At 38.7% G+C, this 24,196-nt stretch overlaps 1 protein-coding gene across 1 annotated transcript; it reads right to left on the minus strand.

Moving 5' to 3' along the window:
* Window positions 1-13,303: 13,303 nt before the first annotated feature.
* Window positions 13,304-14,132, minus strand: LOC122442093 (keratin-associated protein 9-8-like). Its single transcript, XM_043469415.1, is given in 1 exon segment — window positions 13,304-14,132. A coding segment is annotated over 1 exon segment (579 nt). The 5' UTR covers window positions 14,118-14,132; the 3' UTR covers window positions 13,304-13,538.
* Window positions 14,133-24,196: the final 10,064 nt, after the last annotated feature.

The raw sequence follows: 24,196 nt of genomic DNA on the forward strand, positions 1-24,196 counted from the left end.
CTTATAACTCTCTCTGATATCTTTGTACACTGAAAAGTATTTTAAAAGGCACTAGGACAAAAGTCTGTTCTGTATTTCTGTGTCTCTTTTTCTGTTTTGCATATAGGGTTATCGTTAAACTCTGTGGGAGAATGTGAGGGTGGGATATTTCAAAAGAACAGCATGTATACTATCTATGGTGAAACAGATCACCAGCCCAGGTGGGATGCATGAGACAAGTGCTCCGGCCTGGTGCACTGGGAAGACCCAGAGGAATCGGGTGGAGAGGGAGGTGGGAGGGGGGATCGGGATTGGGAATACATGTAAATCCATGGCTGATTCATATCAATGTATGACAAAACCCACTGGAAAAAAAAATAATAAAAAAAATAAATAAATTAAAAAAAAATAAAGTAAAGAATAAAAAAAATAAAATAAAAGGCACTAGGACAATTATCACACTAAGAATTAAGACAACTTAATCAGCAATATGTGAACCGTGAACATCCAGATGTTCAAGTTGGTTTTAGAAAAGGCAGAGGAACCAGAGATCATATTGCCAACATCCTCTGGATCATCGAAAAAGCAAGAGAGTTTCAGAAAAACATCTATTTCTGCTTTATTGACTATGCCAAAGCCTTTGACTGTGTGGCTCACAATAAACTGTGAAAAATTCTGAAAGAGATGGGAATACCAGACCACCTGACATGCTTCTTGAGAAACCTGTATGCAGGTCAGGAAACAACAGTTAGAACTGGACATGGAACAACAGACTGGTTCCAAATAGGAAAAGGAGTACGTCAAGGCTGTATATTGTCACCCTGCTTATTTAACTTATATGCAGAGTACATCATGAGAAACGCTGGGCTGGAAGAAGCACAAGCTGGAATCAAGACTGCCGGGAGAAATATCAATAACCTCAGATATGCAGATGACACCACCCTTATGGCAGAACGTGAAGAGGAACTGAAAAGCCTCTTGATGAAAGTGAAAGAGGAGAGTGAAAAAGTTGGCTTAAAGCTTAACATTCAGAAAACTAAGATCATGGCATCTGGTCCCATCACCTCATGGGAAATAGATGGGGAGACAGTGGAAACAGTGTCAGACTTTATTTTTTTGGGCTCCAAAATCACTGCAGATGGTGACTGCAGCCATGAAATTAAAAGAAGCTTACTCCTTGGAAGGAAAGTTATGACCAACCTAGATAGCATATTAAAAAGCAGAGACATTACTTTGCCAACAAAGGTCCGTCTGTTCAAGGCTATGGTTTTTCCAGTGGTCATGTATGGATGTGAGAGTTGGACTGTGAAGAAAGCTGAGTGCCAAAGAATTGATGCTTTTGAACTGTAGTGTTGGAGAAGACTCCTTGAGAGTCCCTTGGAACTGCAAAGGAGATCCAACCAAACATCCTAAAGGAGATCAGTCCTGGGTGTTCACTGGAAGGACTGATGCTGAAGCTGAAACTCCAGTACTTTGGCCACCTCATTCGAGGTGTTGACTCATTGGAAAAGACCCTGATGCTGGGAGGGATTGGGGGCAGGAGGAGAAGGGGAGGGCAGAAGATGAGATGGCTGGATGTCATCACTGACTTGATGGCCATGAGTTTGAGTAAACTCTGGGAGTTGGTGATGGACAGGGAGGCCTGGCATGCTGTGATTCATGGGGTCACAAAGAGTCCGACACGACTGAGTGACTGAACTGAACTGAACTGAATCCATTCATTCTACCTGTGTCCTTTAGAACAAAATTTTGCCTGTCATTTTTCTTTTGATTCTTTTGATATCTATTTAATAAAAAGGGTGAACATTAGACTTGTCCTGAGAAATTCCATTCTTGAAGAGCAAAAACTACTTATTATTTATCTTATGACTGTAGCCATGAAAATAAAAGACGTTCCTTGGAAGGAGAACTATGAAAAACCTAGACAACATGTTAAAAAGCAGAGACATCACTTTGCCAACAAAGGTCCATATAGTCAAAATTATGATTTTTCAAGCAGTCATGTATGGAAGGAGAGCACGACCACAAAGAAAGCTGATCATCGAAGAATTGATGCTTTTGAAATGTGGTGCTAGAGGAAACTCTTGAGAATCCCTTGGACAGCAAGGTGATCAAACCAGTCAATCCTAAAGGAAATCAACCCTGACTATTGATTGGAAGGACTGATGCTGAAGCTAAACTGCCAATGCTTTAGCCACCTTATGTGAAGAGCTGACTCATTGGAAAAGACCCTGATGCTGGTAAAGATTGAGAGCAGGAGGAGAAGGGGAAGACCGACGATGAGATGGTTGGATGACACCATGGACTCAATGGACATGAGTTTGAGCAAACTCTGGGAGATAGTGGAGGACAGAGAAGCCTGGTGTGCTGCATTCTATGGGGTCGCAAAGGGTCAGACACAACTGAGTCAGACACAACTGAACAAAAACATTTATCTTATCTTCATAATCCCAAATGTGGACTGCCATAATGGACTTTGATAAAGACAGGAGGCAAAAGAATCTGTGTGATGACTGAGGCAACTTCATAAAGGTCGATTTTGAAACCAAAGATCCACAGGGAGTCATCCCAGTGACTATGAATAAAGAAAATAGAATGGAAAGCAATGTCTGAGACACACAAATGGATACATGTAAGAAGCCTAAAAGATGAGTCCCAAACACAACATGGATAATTTCCCCATCTATGTGATATATGATGCTGGGTGTTATTTTTGTTGGTCTCATCAGTTTGCTAATATAAACGGCTTCATCTTATAACAATAGTCTGATGACATCAGGAAGTAAATTTCCTCTTATAATCCACTTTCTTAGAAACTTCTGGGCAATGCCCAGAACTTAGATGAAACTGGATAAATATTTGATGATAGTGACTTTATGATACATAGTAGAGAGTTGTTACAAACAAAATCATATAGGTGCTCCTCGAATCCTCTTCTGACTTATACTCCAAGCCAGCTCAGAGTGGTATCCATAATCCTAGCCAAATGTCTTTAAATTTGGCCCCTTGCCTTTGTGTGCAGGAGTAGAGTAGAAGAATTTTGTACAAACACAACACATCCTGTAAATAAGGGCTTATGAAAGACATACTGTACACATAATCTAGGTCATTAAAGGACATGCAAAATGAATAGAGTTTATTAGGTGATAAATCAGGAAATGCCTTAGTTGCAAAGAAAATTCAGATGACTGTAGAGGGTAGAAAAACAAGTTATAAGCACAATGAAGAAATGTAAAAGAAAGACATTTTAGAGATGGAAAAATTAACCAACTATTAAGACCATCAGGAGGGATGGATGAGGTAGGTGGAGATCTTATTCCTATCTGATTCTTAAAGACACTCATTAGTTAAACCCAAATTATTACTTGTGGCCATAAAGCCCAACCCTTGAACAAGGGCAATGAAGAATAAGACATGTTTTCTTATATTAAATCCAGTTATTTCCCTGATAATGTATTATTTCAGGCTACTTGAATAAATGCAAATAGCCTGTTTTACATGTATCTCAGACCACCGGAAAAGGAGCTGACACCACTGAACTAAACTATCAGGAAAGAAGGGGAAAAAAGAGTATGCCCTCAATGCAAGGAGGTTTAGCCGGCATGGCTGCACCAGATGCACACTTCATAGGACAGATCTGCACAAAGCAGGTTAATATTGAGAGCAAAGAGAAACAGGAGGAAGCAGCAATTCAGGCACTAATAATCTGAAATACAGCAAATGCTGTAAATGCTATTATAAAAGAATCACAATAGTAATGACAAACTTCTTATTATATAGTCGGTATCTGGGAAATGGGCTTCCCTGGTGGCTCAGATGGTAAGGAATCTGCCTACAATGTGGAGACCCAGGTTCTGTCCCTGGGACTGGAAGATCCCCTGGAGAAGGGAATGGCTACCCACTTGCTGAGAGACAGAGATTGTTTAAAGCCTTCATGGGCATGGTAGGATATTACGGGTCAGCAAGCAAAAACAGCTCATATAATTCAAATTCTTGGTACATTGTAAACTCTGGACACTCACTACTTTCTGAGAGACTCTGTTTCTTGTTTTAGTTAACTCAGATGGTATGAAAATCATCTGATGCAGATATCCATCTAGTCTTTTTTTGCCTTACATCATCCATGGGTTTTCAAAATTTCAACAAGTGTTCTAACTTGGAAAGTATCTTAGTATTTGAGAAGTAATTTATCTAAGGATAGCAAACTAGAACTCATTTAGAGAAACCAAATTTTCTCCAAACTGTTTACACCTACTTGGAGCTATGGATCCCTCTTTCTAATTTTCTTTCTACACTCATGTTCAAATATTATCCTTTATATATTAGTACATAAGCAATATTGAGAAGTCCTCTTTTCTTAAGTTATAATCATAATTTTACCAGTGGATCTTAAATGAAAATTCATCCTTTCTTAAAATCACCTATTTGTGTGGTGAAAAGCTCTTTACTGGGGAAAGGGTCTTAGTTGTTTGTTTTATATATTAAGTATATTTATGCTTTGCTATATTTGCTACTGTTGGCAGGTAAAAGGGAATGCTTAGGGAAAACTGGGTTAACTTTGCTATTAATAGATCCCAATCTTAAGAAGTAGAAGATCATTTGAAATGTGTCCCTTTCTATCTTAATCATTGTTTCAAGCAAGAATCTGAATGAGGCTCAAGAGCTTGGTTTTTCATTATACCCTTATCTTAGGTAAGGAATGCTTTTGTTTAGAAGGATGGTCAATGGCTTTCTGGCCAGAGACAGTTATGAACACAATCATCATAAAGGAGAGGTGAAGCAGTCATACTTTCCTTATCAAGTTTACACAAACCAGACTTCTGATTTATGATTTGGGCATGGAAGAAGAGTCTGATAATGGTCCACGTTGGTGTTGTAAATCAAGAGTCTTCAAACAAGAAGGCCTGGGAAGAGATAACACAGGATTCTACTCCTCCTATGAAGGCCTCTAACTGAGATGTTTTTGTGGTGTCAGGAGAGGCTGGGATGAGTTTGTTGTGTCAATTTTGAGATTGGGCAGGACGTGTCAGGGCCCTGCTTCCATTAACAGTTGTAAATAGACATTTAAAAATATGCTTTTTAGATCTTTCCATTTATGCAAGGTAATGGAGTAGCTGGAGGAAAAAAGAAGAGAGTGACCTGAATTGTGGGTTTGACTTATGAGTCTGGCAGAACTGGCAGAAGTTACGGAGCACTGAAGCCTTGGGCAGCTCAGATAAGAGGTTGGGGATCCAAGATACTAGATGTCCAAGAAAAGGGAGAGCAGTGAACTGATGGCTCACATACCAAATATTCAAGGGATGTGAAGATCAAAGGCAAAAGACTTGCTTAAACCGTGACAGGCGTTATAAAACATGTCCATGTTTGCAACTGTGTCAGAGTAATAAATTGAGTCTTTTAAATGACACTTAATGTAGTCCCTTCTTATAAATGAATTACTGGGTGTGCAGCTTCATGACAGAAAGAACCAAAAACCTTCTTACCATAAGCCCCCCAATATTGGCCAAATCTAATGGAGTGGGTGGGTGGAGAGCTACTAACTAGGAATGAAAGAAGAGTTCTGATTAAAATCTGCAATTAGTCAGAGACATGAACACATAAAACCTGGCTCAGCTATTTTCTCCTACGTTGGTCTGATCCATCCTTAAGAAGCTCTTTTAAAGAGTTTCTCCATCTTTCAGGTTACACTCACCTAGGCACATGAACATATTCTCTATTGGAAGCATCTGTGACTATACAGTCAGAATGGCATTTCTGAGCATCTCCCTACCCTTATTAACTCTGCCTTTTATTTCTGCATCTTTGCCAGGAAATCACATTCCTTTTCCTACAAACATGGCAATTATCTTTCTGCTCAGTTCCAGTCAAGCAAGGAATTTTCTTGACTGATTATCAAAAAATTTAAGATAGTCTGTCTGTAGTAAGATTACCCTCATTAACTTTACTTAGCAAGTCCTCCTCATTGTTAATATCAAGTTCAACGTGGTTTACCCGAATGTTTAGAGCTTTCTGTGGTGACCTAAATGAGAAGGAAATCCAAAAAAAAAAAAAAAAAGAAGGGATATATGTATATATACAGACAGCTGATTCACTTTGTTGTATAGTAGAAACTAACACTAGTAGGAATTAATCCCAAAGAAAGGCCATGCCAAAGAGTGTTCAAACTACTGCACAATTGCACTCATCTCACATGCTAGCAAAATTCTCTAAGCGAGGCTTCAACAGTATAAGAGTCAAGAACTTCCAGATGTTCAAGCTGGATTTAGCAAAGGCAGAGAAGCCAGAGATCAAATTGCTAATATGTTAGATCATAGACAAAGCAAGAGAATTCCAGAAAAATATCTACTTCTGCTTTATTGACTATGCCAAAGCCTTTGACTGTGTGGATAAGAACAAACTGTGGAAAATTCTTCAAGAGGTGGGAATACCAGACCATCTGACCTGCCTCCTGAGAAATCTGTATGCAGGTCAGGAAGCAACAGTTAGAACCAGACATGGAACAATGGACTGGTTCCAAATTGGGAAAGGAGTACATCAAGGCTGTATGTTGTCAAGGCCGGGCTGGATGAAGCACAAGCTGGAATCAAGATTGCTAGGAGAAATGTCAATAACTTCAGATATGAAGATGACACCATCCTTATGGCAGACAGAGAGGAAGGGACTAAAGAGCCTCTTGATGACAGTGAAAGAGGAGAGTGAAAAAGCTGGCTTAAAATTCAACATTCAAAAAACAAAGATCATGGCATCTGGTTCCATCACTTCATGTCAAATAGATGGGGAAACAATGGAAACTGTGACAGACTTTGTTTTGGGGGGCTCCAAAATCACTGCAGATGGTGACTACAGCCGTGAAATTAAAAGGCATTTGCTCCTTGGAAGAAAAGCCATGAGAAAACTAGACAGTGTATTAAAAAGCAGAGACATTAGTTTGCTGACAAAGGTCCATCTAGTCAAAGTTATAGTTTCTCCAGTAGTCATGTATGAATGTGAGAGTTGGACCATAAAGAAAACTGAGTGCCAAAGAATTGATGCTTTCAAACTGTGATGTTGGAAAAGACTCTTGAGAGTCCCTTGGACTGCAAGGAAATAAAACCAATCAATCCTAAAGGAAATTAACCCTAAATATTCATTGGAAGGACTGATGCTGAAGCTGAAGCGCAAATACTTTGCTCACCTGATTTGAAGAACTGACTCATTGGAAAAGATCCTGATGCTGGGAAAGATTGAAGGCAGGAGAAGAAGGGGGGCAACAGAGGATGAGATGGTTGGATGGCATCACCGACTCGATGGACATGAGTTTGAGCAAGCTCCTGGAGTTGGTGATGGACAGGGAAGCCTGGCATGCTGCAGTCCACGGGGTCGCAAAGAGTTGGACACTACTGAGCGACTGAACTGAACTGAACTGAGAAACTATCACAAAATTGCAAGGCAACTATACTTCAATAAAAATTAATTTTAGAAAAAGAACTTTCTACTCTGCTTTAGCCTAAGAACTAACATGCAATACCCAGAGATTTGAATGTCCCTTCATCACTTTCCCTTGCATACGTGCCCATTTTTGATTTGTATTTTCAATGTGTCATCAATTCTCTGCATCTGGTCAGGAAGGCTATAGAGCATGCCCACCTAATGAGAGGTCATTTATGCATCACTCCTTCTATGCTCATCCATATGTTTTCAGTTGCAGAAGAAGACAGGAAAGGTTGGGCCATGGGGATTGAAATCAGAGAGATGAGTATCTATATCATGCATGTTCTGCTACCTACTAACTGCAGGCTTTTGAAAGTATTACTCCACACATTTCGACCAGTCAGTGTTCATTGTTTTTGCATATAAATTATTGGGGAACCTCTGCACCTAATTTCTTTTAATATCACCCTTTAATATTTTTCATGTAGTAAGTTGATTCATGGAAACAATATGAAATTTCCTTCTTCCTTCCTTCCTCCTCCCTTCTCTTACTCTTTCCCTTCATCCTTCTCTCCTTCTCCTTCCTATACCCTTTCTTCCTTTCCCTCTCTCTTTGGGTCAGCCATATACAATCCTGCCTACATATAGCCTTCTCAAACCACTTTTTCCATATCATTAGTGATATATGCTCATAATTCCTATATCTGGTGTATACATTTTATTTCTTTGTATTCCACTAAGTACAATAAGGATCAGGAACTTGAACTTCTTGTTCATGTCTATAGTGCCAAACACCTGGCATGGTACTTAACACACAGCTAAGTACTTAGTAAAGCTTGTTGAGGACTTATGGACACGGCAGGGGAAGGAGAGGGTGGGACAAATGGAGAAAGCAGCATTGAGATGTATACATTACCATATGTAAAATAGACGGCTAATGGGAAGTTGCTATACAACACAGGGAGCTCAACCTGGTACTCTGTGACAACATAGAGGGGAAGGATGGAGTCGGAGGTAGGAGGGAGGTAGGAGGGAGGGGACATATGCATATCTATGGCTGATTCATGTTGATAAATGGCAGAAACCAACAGAACATTGCAACGCAATTATCCTCCAATTAAAAATAAATAAATTAAAAAAAAACAAAGCTTGTTGAAATAAAAAAACACTTTCATTTCCAGATGTAACTCTTAGTTTTCATTCTCTCTTGCAAACTCATAACTACTGATAAGAAAGTGAGACGAAAATGTGTGAAACCTACAAGTAATTTGCTTTCATGTTCAATGCTTCATAGACCCAAGTTCTCTCCCCAGCCTGGTGGGAGCAGGGAGCACAGGGCACCCAATGAGTATGATGCGAACAGCCTAGTGCTTGAAGCCAAGTAAACTGTTGGCCTCTGGCGCAACTTGAAGCAAGTCCCTTAGCCTATATCTCCTCCTGTGTAAAATGGGGAAAATAAAATCTTTCATTATGGCAAGATTATGAATTACAAATGATGAGAAAATATCAAGCTTAATACTTGTATTAACTCAGTAAATGACAGTCCCTCAGCTTATCCCTCCCCATTATGAAGAAAGCCTGGCAGCCTCTTCACAGAATCCCTGTCCCTGTGAGTTCTTCTAGGATTTAACACAAGAAGACAGTTCTGGTCACAAAATAGTCTTTTCCTTCCAGAGCCAATATCAGGTCTTTTTCTAGTAAATATCTGGAGATCTTTATTGTTCAGTTCTTCTTCAGAAAATATGTCTCGCACCTTGCAGAACTACACCACCATGGCTTCTAGGAGTGCCTGGTTTCTTTTCTTTATTGAATCCTTCAATTTTCAGCTAGCACTTTGATATTGAATCTTTTAATCTCTATCTTTGCCTTACAAAACCAAGAAACTGGTTGGATCAGAGGGTTATATATTCATTGCTCAATTAATCCTATCCCTAGGACTCTAGGGTTTCCCAGGTGGTGCTAGTGGTAAAGAATATGCCTGCTAATGCTGGAGATGTAAGAGACTTGAGTTCAGTCCCTGGATTGGGAAGATCCCCTGGTGGAGGGCATGGCAACCCACTCTAGTATTCTTGCCTGGAGAAGCCCATGGACAAAGAAGCCTGGTGGGCTACAGTCCATGGGGTTGCAAAGAGTTGGACATGACTGAAACAACTTAGCAAGTCTCTGGAGAGTAAACAGGACTATACCCACTGCTGTGGCCATTTCTGGGGGGAGGGGGGTGGGGGAAATACAGTGTCTGACACCAAATGAATGAGACCAAGTAAGACTTCTATTTCCATGATATGGAGGAAAAAGTACTGTAGGTGAGCTTCCTTTTCAATGCCCTCTGATAGTGTCAGGAAACACCATGGAATGATCTACTCAGCTGCAGACCAGAGCCCTCAGGCAATGAGAGTCTCTTTTCACTTTCCTGAGTCATTAAAACCAGCTGCTATTTTTTGTAGATATGTGGGAAATGGAGTTGGAAACTGCCATTTTAGGTAGAGAAGTGACCTGCATGTGCAAGGTATTATTATTCCCATTGGCAGACAAGCAATGTCTGCCAAAACTTCCCCAAATTCAGTCACCAGAATTATTTTCATTTATAGTAAAATCTAAATAAAAATGACCTGGATCAGGAGTCAGACCATCTGGTTTGGGCTATCGGACTCAATTCTATCAATTATTAACTGTTTCACGGGAGGCAAGTGACTTTTTCATTTGTGGAAATGATCACCCTTGCTCTGTTCGATTTGTGGGGTTCCTATGAGACTCACTATGAGAGTAGAAGAGATAATACGAGATGCAATAAATGTGTAAGGACTTTGAAAGGAATCACCATGCAAAACAAAATCCCAGTGTATGGTCCACTTCCCTGTGGCTCAGCTGGCAAAGAATCTCCTGTGATGCGGGAGACCTGGGTTCGATCCCTGGGTTGGGAAGATCCCCTGGAGAAGGGAAAGGCTACCCACTCCAGTATTCTGGCCTGGAGAATTCCATGGACTATCCATGGGCTTGCAAGGAGTCTGACACGGCTGAGTTAATTTCACTTCCTTTTTCTTTTGGAAGATAATTTTAAGTGCTCATAAAAGTGAGGAGCAGGACATGGGGGTAATGAGCACATTGATATAATATGGTTGATACTCATCATTTGCAGATATACTGATCATTTGCAGATCCTTAAGAGAATAAGCCTAAGAATTTGCTTTCTAAGATTCTTTTTTTTAACCTGCACATATTCTCTGATATACTTTATTTTGCTTGTTTTTGTTTTTTAAGGTACAGTTGATTTACAATATTGTGCTAGTTTTAGGTATACAGCAGAGTGATTTAGGATGTTTGCAGATTATACTCCATTGTGGATTATTACAAGATAATGACTGTAATTCTTTGTGGTATGTATTCCTATTGTTTGTCTATTTTTTAAAAAACTTTAAAAATTTTCTTTTTTTTTATTTTTTATTTTATTTTATTTTTTTCAGTTTTTTTTTTTTATTAGTTGGAGGCTAATTACTTCACAACATTTCAGTGGGTTTTGTCATACATTGATATGAATCAGCCATAGATTTACACGTATTCCCCATCCCGATCCCCCCTCCCACCTCCCTCTCCTTTTTCTTTATAATGTTGTGTTAGTTTCTGATATACAATGAAGTAATTCTGCTATATGTATACATATATCCCCTCCCTCTTAAAGAGAAAGGGTATGAACATATTTCTAAGACTGAGATCATGATTTTGTGTTGAGGACAAATGAAAGAGACCACAAGGATCTACAGGAAATCAGGAAGACAAAAATCAAAGCAGGCTCCACTCTACTGAGAAGCCTCACAAATTAACAAGGTAATTAGCAGAATGTTTGATTGTCAACAAAGCTGGGGAAGTGGAGTTTACTGGCAAGTTTGATTGACAGGCCTGTCATTTAGGAGAGTTTGTTATACAACAACAGATAATTAAAATAATTTTTACTATTTTAAGTCTCTGTTTAATCTATATTTTATGCCTAATTTTTCTTTTATAATATGAATTTTGTCTTGTTTCTTTTTAGCTGCTCAATCTTCCCAGAGTTTTTTTCTATTTTGTTTACTTTTTTTAAAGACAAAATTTTGGCTTTGTCAAGCTTCACTATTTTCCCTTTATTTTCTGTTTTACTAATCTCCATCCTTCTGAGTATTTGTTTTCTTTTAGGTGGTTTGTGGGTAGCCGTGTTGTTTTCCCTTAATTTCTTAAGGTGAGACATCTAACATGCTAATTTTGAGGTCTTCTCTTCTGATATCAAGATTGAAACACATAAGTTACCCTTAAAAGATTGCTATTGTAACATCTTATGGGTTTTGGTGTCACATTTCACTATTATCCAATTTTATATATCTATGCAGTTCCTCTGTAGATTGCACACTTGTGTTCTTACCATTTACCCACCTCCTACATCCATCTTAGCTCTGTGTCACACAAGGTAGAATGGGACGCTAGTGGCTTTTAGTGGGTAGAGGCAGGATGCTGTTAACCTTTCTCCATGTTCACAACATTGCCCCCTACCCACCAATCCAGATATTAACAGTCCCAAGTTGCAGAACACTGATTTAGACTACTATCTAAATATAATTAACATATTATTACCCCACCTTATCTCCTTCCCCTATTATAAACTAAGCAGTGTCTTCAGAGAACCCCAGACACATCTGGATTTGATTCATGTTTCAGTTTCATGTCATAAACCTCAGGATGTTTTGTAGAGACTGTGGATAGCTCTAAGGTAAAATTTCCATGGTGTGGTTAGCTCGTTTCCCAGTTCTGCATGCATACATAATTGTCTTGATAATATTTTAATTTGGAGAAAAAAATGAACTTATAGTTTAGAAGTATAAGAAATATGGCTGAGTGTATATGCTTCACCAGATTCCTTTTTAATATTCCATACTATGTGTGGCCCCAGGAAACCCCAGATTTATCTAATCAGACCATCCCGGAATGACATATTCTGACATAAAAAAGCAGGTGTTTTTAGATGAGCTTCTGGCTTAAATGTGCCAGCAGAGTGCCAGGAATACAAAAGATTCTTTATTTTTATTTTTTATTAGTTGGAGGCTAATTACTTCACAACATTTCAGTGGGTTTTGTTATACATTGATATGAATCAGCCATAGAGTTACACACATTCCCCATCCCGATCCCCCCTCCCACCTCCCTCTCCACCCGATTCCTCTGGGTCTTCCCAGTGCACCAGGCCCGAGCACTTGTCTCAAAGATTCTTAAACCTAGTAGTTGGCTTTTTAAACCAGCCTATTGGCCTTATGTGGGCAAATGGTCACTGAAGTTTGGGAAATAGCTGAGGGAATACATTTGTAGACAGGAAAATTATCTGCATAGGGAAAGGTTTATATTCAATGATACACAGGCAGTCCAAAGCACACATATTCCCAGTGCTCAGATCACTTTGTGCATGTAGTAAGATCTTACTGTAAGACCCTGGAGCACAAACCAAAGAGACCCTAGCTCTCAACCAAATTCTACCTATGAATAGTCAAGTGGCTTTTATTCATCCATAAGAGGGAGGCAATCATCTTGGTTCTGCCAGTTTAGGGGTCATTGTCAGGCTCAGAAATACAGTATGAATGAGAGGACTTAAAAGAAAATGGTATACAAAAAGTCAAATCGGAATATAGGCTAGAAGACAGCACAGATTTTATTCCGAAGGAATCAGAGAAGCTTTCTCACAGTTGGGAAGACAACACAGGGTAATCCTAAGGAGGAGGAAGTACAGTAGAATGAGTCATTTTCTCTAATGAGTCCATTAGAGAAAAAAATTATTAAACATGAAAGAAACCTAAGAAAACCAGCAAAATGATTTGTGCTTTAGGTTACGTAAGAAAAGTGGTGATCATTTTTGCAAGGGTGACACAATGACTGCAAGGCAAGGAGACCTAAAACTTGCAGGTATCACAGAGTTTAATAGAAAAGGAAGATGGAGAAAGTCAGACTGAAGTCAACTGCATGCTACCATACCACCTCACAGAGCCTCTTAATCAGGAATATGACTCATAGAAAGACGGTGGCTGCACGCTGGATGCTAGTGAAGCCTGGCAGTGGAGCCTGTGGCAGTAATTGGAGAACTCATAGGTTAGCTCTCAGGAGATTGATGTGTCTCACACGCTTCCATGATGGGAGGATCAGCAGGAGGAAGGGCAGCAGGTGGACACACAGCTGGGGCAGCAGCAGGTGGTCCTACAGCAGGTGGTCTGACAGCAGACGGGGTGGCAGCAAGGCTGGCAGCAGCTGGATCCACAGCTCTGGTCTTGGCACCCAGGCAGGCAGCAGCACGTGGGGTGGTAGCAGATTCTGTGGCAGTATACAGGTGCACATCATACCAGCTGGCAGCAAGACTGGCCGCAGCTGGACCCACTGAAGGTTTGTCCACAGCTGCTGGAGCCACAGCAGGTGGGCTGACAGCAGGTGGTCACACAAGCAGGCTTGTGGCAGATGGTCCTACAGCAGGTGGTTTCACTAGTTTGATAGCAAGTTGGGGGGCAGGAGGGCTGGCAGCAGATGGTCTCACAGCAGGTGGGCTGACAGGGTCTGCTGCAACCTGTGGGCTGGCAGCAGGCAGTTTGGCAGCAGACAGGACAGCAGCAAGGCTGGCTGGAGCCACAGCCAGTGGGCTGACAGCAGGGGGTCACACAAGTAGGTTGGCAGCAGGTGGTCCTACAGCAGATAGGCTGATGGAATGGAGAGCAGCAAGAGTGGGTCATGGTGTTGGTGGTGGAGAGTGGGCTCCTCTTTAATGATGAGTTTCCCAGAATATAGTGACTCCTTTGGTTCTAGAGTTTTTATACAAGGACAACCCCCCACCTCAAGTTGGAGCCAATGAGCGGAACTTTCCTTATTGTTGTTTACATTGTTTTCCATAGTCACTGGGAGAATTATAAAAGAGGAAGTTTTTCCCTAAAAGCCATGAGTCTTCAGAAAATAAGTGATTAAGATGTTTCTTAATTGACAAAATAATCATAGAACTTTTTCAGACAAAGGAAGATGGTCATGTCACCATTCTTGCTTTGATCATAAACTGCTTATATGTTATAGTTCCTGATGGCCTCGTGAAGGTCAGTGCAAACATCTCTTTTCAATTTCATTCCTTTGGTGTATGTAAATTAGAAAGTATCTTTGGGGTGAGGGACACCGATCCCTTTACAGTGACAAATGGAATCCATGCCTGAGTCACAGAAGCCTGAATTCAAGACTACTATAGGAATCCATCTATAGAAGACTACCTGTCATGTGCATTCCAGTTCTATCAAAGACAGTTGAGTAGAGGATTTTTGGCACAATGTCCTAAATTTTCAAAGAATCAAAGCAGATGGGTAGAAGCAGAAGCACTATGCTGGGACTAAGAAAATATCAGTCAATCTACGGCCTGGGGTAAACAATAGTCCTGATTTCCTCAGGACTGGGAAGTTCCCCAAGATGAGGGACTTTCTTTTTTTTTTTTTTATTTTATTTATTTTTTTATTATTATTTTTTTTATTAGTTGGAGGCTAATTACTTCACAACATTGCAGTGGGTTTTGTTATACATTGATATGAATCAGCCATAGAGTTACACGTATTCCCCATCCCGATCCCCCCTCCCACCTCCCTCTCCACCCGATTCCTCTGGGTCTTCCCAGGGCACCAGGCCTGAGCACTTGTCTCATGCATCCCACCTGGGCTGGTGATCTGTTTCACCATAGATAATATACATGCTGTTCTTTCGAAACATCCCACCCTCACCTTCTCCCACAGAGTTCAAAAGTCTGTTCTGTACTTCTGTGTCTCTTTTTCTGTTTTGCATATAGGGTTATCATTACCATCTTTCTAAATTCCATATATATATGGGTTAGTATGCTGTAATTGGTCTTTATCTTTCTGGCTTACTTCACTCTGTATAATGGGCTCCAGTTTCATCCATCTCATTAGAACTGATTCAAATGAATTCTTTTTAATGGCTGAGTAATATTCCATGGTGTATATGTACCACAGCTTCCTTATCCATTAGATGAGGGACTTTTAAAAGATGTAGCTGGGAAAGTTTGGGCTAACCAGGAGGAGCTAACATTGTTAGCCAGCAAAGTCAGTGACCTCATGTCACTGACTGTATAGTTATTGTGTCATTTTCCCTTCCTTTCCCCCCCTCTTTCTCTTTCTTTCTTCCTTCCTCACGCCTCCTTCTCCTTCTTCTTCTTCTAGAATTTGAGCTGTCTACCACACTGAAGAAGCAGATATTGGAGCTGAGTGAAGAAACTTGAAGATTGATGATGATGTTTTTAATATGTCAACCATCTATTTGGATCATAGTATATTAAGTGCAGCCATAAAATTAAAAGACGCTTACTCCTTGGAAGGAAAGTTATGACCAACCTAGATAGCATAGTAAAAAGCAGAGACATTACTTTGCCAACAAAGATCTGTTTAGTCAAGGCTATGGTTTTTCCAATGGTCATGTGTGGATGTGAGAGTTGGACTGTGAAGAAAGCTGAGCGTCGAAGAATTGATGCTTTTGAACTGTGGTGTTGGAGAAGACTCTTGAGAGTCCCTTGGACTGCAAGGAGATCCAACCAGTCCATCCTAAAGGAGATCAGTCCTGGGTGTTCTTTGGAAGGACTGATGCTGAAGCACCTGATGTGAAGAGTTGACTCATTGGAAAAGACCCTGATGCTGGGAGGGATTGGGGGCAGGAGGAGAAGGGGACAACAGAGAATGAGATGGCTGGATGTCATCACCAACGTGATGGAGTTTGAGTAAACTCTGGGAGTTGGTGATGGACAGGGAGGCCTGGTGTGCTGCAATTCATGGGGTCGCAGAGTCGGACACGACCGAGCGACTGAACTGAACTGAACTGATGTTAAGTCAGTTTCTATTTTCCAGATATGCATCTCTATGCCTAAGAGCTCTTTTCACAAAATAGGAGGAATTCATGCTGCCTGTGTTGCCACTCTGAGAACAGCCTTCAACCAATGCCTTTGGAGAGTTGTAATAAAAACTCCAGCTCCTTTATGCCTCAATGTGGATAATTCTAATATGTGTGTTTTCCATTATTTCTGATATTTCCCCTTGGGTTTAAGCTATAGTTGCCCACTGTGATCCTGGCTTAAAAGTACCTCTTTCCTGTATCACTTCCCTGTTCTCCATCAATTTGTTTACACTCCCCAAATTACATCTACTTGACTCTTTTGTTCAAAGTAACTTCTGGGAGAAAACAAACTATGGCACTGTAACTGAGCAAGACCCTATGGGGCCTTCCAGGGACAGACCTTCCCCTTCCCCACTGACCATGTCCTCTGTCTGTCTCTTGCTTGCAGAAAATCTTTAGCCTCTTAAGTCTTCCCCCAGATCCAAAGAACAAATTTAATCAGAGGTGAGAAAATGTAGAAACAAAGGAAAACAGTCAAGTAGACAAAATAATAATAATTTAACCATTAAACAAAATTAAGGACATTTAGTTTCCCCTCAAGGATTGTAGATAATATTCTGAGCCTTTTTGCAGATACTGAACTCCCATCTGATGGAAGAAGTTAACTGCACATTGACCACAAACAACAGACCCCAGACCAGTTGGAACCAGAAGGTTGATGATGTTGATTCCTGATTACCTCACCACCAACCAATCAGAAGAATGTCCATGAGCTAATCACCTACTCCACAACCCTCTTCCTCACCCTGTATTTAAAAATCTTTCCCTGAAAGCCACAGGGAAGTTTGGGTCTGTAGAACATTAGCTGCCTATACTCCTTGCTAGGTCTTGCAGTAAGTAAATGCACTTTCCTTCAGGTGGCTCAGACAGTACAGAATCTGCCTGCAATACAGGAGACCTGAGTTTTATCCCTGGGTTGGGAAGATCCCCTGGAGGAGGGAATGGCTACCCACTCCAGTATTCTTGCCTGAAGAATTCTGTGGACAGAGGAGCTTGGCAGGCTACAGTCCATGGGGTCACAAAGAGTCAGACATGACAGAGTGACTAACACTTTGACTTTTTTTCCACTTTCACTACAACCCAGTGTCAGTGGGTTGGCTTAACTGTGAGTGGGTAAGGGGAACCAAGTTTTGTTTGGTAACAGCATTACTTTACCACTGTCAATCATAATTTCCTTGTTTTAAAAATAGGAATATTTGTACCTACCTTGAATATTTCTTCAAGAATTAAAAATAATGTAAAGGAAGCATTTAGTTAATATCTAGCAAATAGTAGGCAACCCAGAACATGTTAGTTCTTCACCTCCCACTCACACATCCAGCAAGAAATAGCAGTCAGCAAGCTCGGCCTTGGCAGTGTCCTCAGAGCTTCCCAGATACATGGTCTCAGAGATTGGCATGTGTCCTGTATATTGTAGTTTTAGTACATCAGAGGTATGTCTACCACTTCCAAGGAGATGATACAGGTCTGAAACTCTTCTGCTCCTCTCAGAGATAGAACTAAGCCTTATCTTAATGAATGCTTAGGCAACAATATGAGTGCAGTACCAAAAGCACCAGTTTTCTATCTGTCCTGCTTTCTAGGAATGCACAGGTTCTTCCACTTTTAATCTTTCTCATATTCTTCTGATTCCCCTGGAACGTGACTTTTTATTTCTCCCATATGCTTCATGGGTTTCCCTGGTAGCTCACATAGTAAAGAATCTGCCTGAATTGCAGAAGACCTGGGTTCGATCCCTGGGTTAGGAAGATCCCCTGGAAAAGAGAATGGCAACCCACTCCAGTATTCTCGCCTGGAGAATTCCAAGGACAGAGGGATCTGGTGGGTAGAGTCAATGGGGGTGCAAAGAGTTGGACACCACTGAGCGACTAACACTATGCTTCATTGTTGCCTCACAAAACACAAGCAAAACCCTTATATGGTTCAGAGATTACAGAAACTCAAAGTCATACGTACCCATTTCATAGTTTCTCAGTCCCCTACATTGTCCTTACTTAATTTTCTTAAAACATTTAGATCAGGATGACAAACTGCTTTAAAGTGGAGAGCATAAATTTTGCAGAAAATCACTCAATTCCTTTTTACTCTGTCAATGGGTACTTAGGGCAAGGAAGCCATACAAGAATATGATTTATGGGACATAAAAGAATAAATCTCTTAAATAAGTAATTTTCTCCAAATTGGAGTTCACAAATATTTGATGCAGATGAAGATATGCGTGGCTGGTTAGTGACTGAAGCTCCCTGTACTTGTTGTTCTGTTGCCCAGTCATGTCTGACTCTTCGTGACCCCATGGACTGCAGCATGCCAGGCCTCCCTGTCCCTCACCATCTTCCGGAGTTTGCCCATGTTCATGTCCATTGCATTGGTGATGGCATCCAGCCATCTCATCCTCTGACACCCTCTTCTCCTTCTGCCTGCACTTATGAGAGCTCTAAAACACAGCCCCTGGTTCCCCCAACATGTAGTTAGTGTTTACTGAGTTGTGGGGGACTTGATTTGGGAAGAATTTTGTAAACAGATGCTATCTGTACTATAGGAAAATTTTACTTCCATTTACTTCCACCTCTTAAAGAAGAAATGCAAATGAATGTCTCCCCATTGCTCTGCCCCAGGGTTTTCCTATTAATAATTTTGCTTGAGATATGAATGCCAGTACCCTTGAGCAGGAACAGAAGACCCAGTCTTGGATCTGAGTCTTTCTATATCAGCTATACAACATTACACTGTGAAGTGTTTTCTTATGAGAAATGGAGATAATAATCTTCAGGGATTGTTGTGAGGCATCTCTCTAGCAATCTACTCTCCTTGTGTATCTCACTTTTATCAGACACTTGGTAGAGGATGTTTGGCACAATCTTTCATATGGCAAAGGAGAACAAAGCAGGTGGGAAGAATGGAAGTAATACGCTGAGACTAAGAAAGCATAAGTCAGTTTATGTTTTACCATTTGAAGGATTCTCAGGATGTGAAATTTTCACCTATAGCTGGAAGCAGTTTCAATCAAGACTTAGTGACTCTAGTCTTAGTTCTTTACCTGTAGAGTCAATGATCTCTCATCACTGAATGCAGTTTTTTTTTTTTTTTTGGTTACTTTATTAAAGAAGCAGACTAGATGAGATGATACCTAAGGTATCTATGAGTCCTAACATGTTCAAAATGTTTTTGTGTTTAACATTCATTTATAAAGTATTCAAAAAATTTTTAAAAGTAATTAATTTATTTTAATTGGAGGCTAATTACTTTATAATATTGTAGTGGTTTTTGCCATACATTGACATGAATCAGCCATGGGTGTACATGTATCCCCTATCCCGAACCCCCCTCCCATCTCCCTCCCCACCCCATCCTTCTCAGTTGTCCCAGTGCACTGGCTTTGAGTGCCCTGTTCATGCATCAAACTTGGACTGGTCATCTATTTCACATATGGTAATATGCATATTTCAATGCTATTCTCCCAAATCATCCTACCCTTGCCTTCTCCCACAGAGCCCAAAAGTCTGTTCTTTATATCTGTGTCTCTTTTGCTGTCTCACTTATAGAAAACACCAATACAGTTTATTAATGCATATTTATGGAATTTAGAAAGATGGTAATGATGATAAAGTGTTCAAATTAAAAATTTACATGTAAATCCATGGCTGATTCATGTCAATGTATGGCAAAAACCACTACAATATTGTAAAGTAATTAGCCTCCAACTAGTAAAAATAAATGGAAAAAAAATTTACAATTTGTTAAAATTTATTAATTTTCAGTCTGATAGATTATCACAAAGTGAACAACCCATGTCACTGTTACCAGGATAAGAAAAAAAAGCTTAACCTTCTTCCCTTCATATTATACCCCTCAATCATCCCAAAGACGGCAACCATTTCATTTACTTGCAACACTGTTAGTTGATTTTGCATGCTTTGTATAAATGAAGTATTATAGAAGTGACTACTTTATTCATACATTATGACTGTGAGATTTATCTAGGTATTATTTATTTTTGTTCTTGTATAATATTCCACTGAATAAATATGACACAATTTGGCTGTTTACACGACTGCTGATGTATCAACAGCTAAATATAAATCATTAAATAATATATATAATATTTATAATGTTGGTATAATGTTGGATAAATATATGCAATGTGGATATATATAATATTTATATATAATATATAATGCAACATGTATTTCATATATTTATACTTTATATTATACTTTAATATATTTATATTTTAATATATATTATATATCATGTATAAAATATATAATGTATATATTATAATATTACAAATTAACTTCAGTGTGAACAGCTAAATTGTGTCATATTTATATATACTTTATAATATACAAATATGTGTGTATATATAAATGTGTATATGTATATATATATTTTGCAGTTTGGGACTATTGAAAATACTAAAATAGTATTGTTATAAATGTTTTTGTATGCATTTTGATAAATATATAAATAGATATAATTTATAAATATATATTATATATATGTTTCCATTTTTCTTGGAAAATATCAAGAGTAGAAATGCTCATGGAACCTCTTGATCAGAATGTTTATATTGTTGGAGAATTTAAATATATAATGAAAATATTTACAGACCTAAATGAAAAAGCAGTCAGCTATACAGTGATATACAGTTGAGGACACTAATATCCCACTTTCACCAGTGGATAGGTCATCCAGAACACCCACAAAGATAACCTACAGGAGAACGTTGAGCTTAAATAGCTCCAAAGATCATAGATGGACTTAAGAGGCAGGTATAAAGCATTCCTTTCAAAAGCAACATGTAACATGCTTCAGGATAGGTCATATGTTGGATTACTAAACAAGTCTTAATGAGTTTAAGAAAATTAAAATTATATTAAATGTCTTTTGAAACCATAATAGTAGCCAATAGCAAGCAGAAATATGGAAAATTCACAAGTATAGGGAAATTAAATACCATCCAGCTAACAACCATTGGGTCAAAGAAGAAATCAAAAGAGAAATTAAAAAATACTCTGAGACAAATGAAAATGAAATTATACCATGCCAAAATTTATGGGATACATAAAAAGCATTTCTAAAATGTAATTTCATAGTAATGAATGTCTACACCAAGAAAAATCTCAAATAAACAACCTAAATTTACACTCAAAGAACTAGAAAACGAACAAAAGAAGCCTAAAGTTAGCAGATGCAAGGAGATAACAAAGATCATGGTGGAAATAAATAAAATGAAGACAGAAAAGATAATAGAAAAGATCAATGAGGCTAAAAGCTACTTTTAATAAAAAGATAAGCAAATTGACAAACATTTAGCTAGACTCATTGAGAAAAAGAAAATATTCAATTGAAATCAGAAATGAAAGGGGAATCATTACCACTGATATCACAGAAATAGAAAGGATTATAAAAGACTGCTATGAAAAGTTAATGCCAAAATAATTAGACAACCTATAAGAAATACATATATTCTAGAAACATACAACCTACTAACATTAAATTAAAAAGAAATAGAAAAGCAGAAAGAAATAATAAATCTGAACAGACCAATTGCTAATAAGGGATTGAGTCAAGAATCAAAGGTCTGAACAAAGAGAAGTCCAGGAGCAGACAGCTTCACTGTGAATTCTATCTAGCATTAAAGAAGAGTAATGTCCATCTTTCTCAGTCTCTTCCAAAAATTAGAAAAGGAAAGAACACTCCCAAACTCATCTTATGAGGCCAGCAACACCCTGATAAAAACAGTGGAAAGAATGCTGCAAGAAAGGAAAATCTGATAAACATAGATACAAAAGTCCTTAACAGAATATTAGCAAACTGGATTCAGTAACACAGTAAAAATATCAGATACCATGATTAAGTGGGATTTATTCCATAGACTCGGGATGGTTCAGCAACTCTAACACAATCAATGTGCAAAATGAGAGATAAAATCATATATCATCTCAATAGATGCAAATAGAGCTATGGCAAAATTTGACTTATCAAAATTGGTTTATGATAAAAGCTCTCAACAAAATGGGTATAGGGAGAATGTATCTCATCAGAGGCATGAGGAATGTAATGTATAACATAGTGACTGTAGTTAATAATACTCAGTTGCTTATTTGAAAGTTACTAAGAGTGTAGATAGTATGAGTTCTCATCACATCAAAAATTTGTAACTATGGATAATGATAGAGGTTAACTAGACTTATTGTGGTGATCTTTTGGCAATATATACAAATATTGAATCATTATGTTGTATACCTGAAATAATAAACAGTAAGTTCCCTATATACGAACCATCAAGTTGTGAATGTTCAAAGATGCAAATGTGTTCCTATGCAAGCTATTGTACTTTTCAAGGTGCTGCATGGTAAGATTAAGATGTTATCTTTATTTTTTGTGTTTGTTTTTATGTATTATTTGTGTGAAAAATATCATAAACCTATTACAGCACAGAACTATATTGCTGAATGTGTCAGTCGAGTACCTAGGCTAACATTGTTGGACTTATGAACAAATTGGACTTACCAACATCCTCTCAGAATAGAACTCATTTGTACATATAGGACTTACTGCAAGTTACATGTCAATTATACTTCAATTTTAAAAAACAAGCAAGAAGCATCATACTTAATGGTGAAAAGCTGAAGGCATTCCCTCTAAGATCAGTAACAAGACAAGGATGCCCACTCTCACTGCTTTTATTCAACATAGTTTTATGAGTCCTAGCTACAGCAGTTGATAAGAAAAAGAAGTAAAGGGAATCCAAATTGGAAAAGAAGTTAAACTGTTACAATTTGCAGATGACATGATACTATACATAGAGGATCCTAAAGATGCTACCAGAAAACTGCTAGACCACACCAATGAATTTGGTAAAGTTGTAGGTTATAAAATTAATACATAGAAATTGGTTACATTTCTATACACTAACAACAAAAGATCAAAAAGAGAAATTCAATCAAAGAGGACACAAACAGATGGAGAAACATACTGTGTTCATGGATTGGAAGAATCAATATTGTCAAAATGGCTATTCTACCCAAAGCAATCTATAGATTCAATGCAATCCCTATCAAGCTACCAACGGTATTTTTCACAGAACTAGACCAAAGAATTTCACAATTTGTATGGAAATACAAAAAACCTCGAATAGCCAAAGTAATCTTGAGAAAGAAGAATGGAACTGGAGGAATCAACCTGCCTGACTTCAGACTCTACTACAAAGCCACAGTCATCAAGACAGTATGGTACTGGCACAAAGACAGAAATATAGATCAATGGAACAGAATAGAAAGCCCAGAGATAAATCCACGAACCTATGGACACCTTATCTTTGACAAAGGAGGCAAGGATATACAATGGAAAAAAGACAACCTCTTTAACAAGTGGTGCTGGGAAAACTGGTCAACCACTTGTAAAAGAATGAAACTAGAACACTTTCTAACACCATACACAAAAATAAACTCAAAATGGATTAAAGATCTAAATGTAAGACCAGAAACTATAAAACTCCTAGAGGAGAACATAGGCAAAACACTCTCCGACATAAATCACAGCAGATCCTCTATGACCCACCTCCCAGAATATTGGAAATAAAAGCAAAAATAAACAAATGGGACCTAATTAAACTTAAAAGCTTTTGCACAACAAAGGAAACTATAAGCAAGGTGAAAAGACAGCCTTCAGAATGGGAGAAAATAATAGCAAATGAAGCAACTGACAAATAATTAATCTCAAAAATATACAAGCAACTCCTGCAGCTCAATTCCAGAAAAATAAACGACCCAATCGAAAAATGAGCCAAAGAACTAAACAGGCATTTCTCCAAGGAAGACATACAGGTGGCTAACAAACACATGAAAAGATGCTCAACATCACATAAGAAAAATGC

The sequence above is a fragment of the Cervus canadensis genome, chromosome 1, assembly GCF_019320065.1.
Source record: "Cervus canadensis isolate Bull #8, Minnesota chromosome 1, ASM1932006v1, whole genome shotgun sequence".
In the NCBI taxonomy this organism is placed as follows: Eukaryota; Metazoa; Chordata; class Mammalia; order Artiodactyla; family Cervidae; genus Cervus; species Cervus canadensis.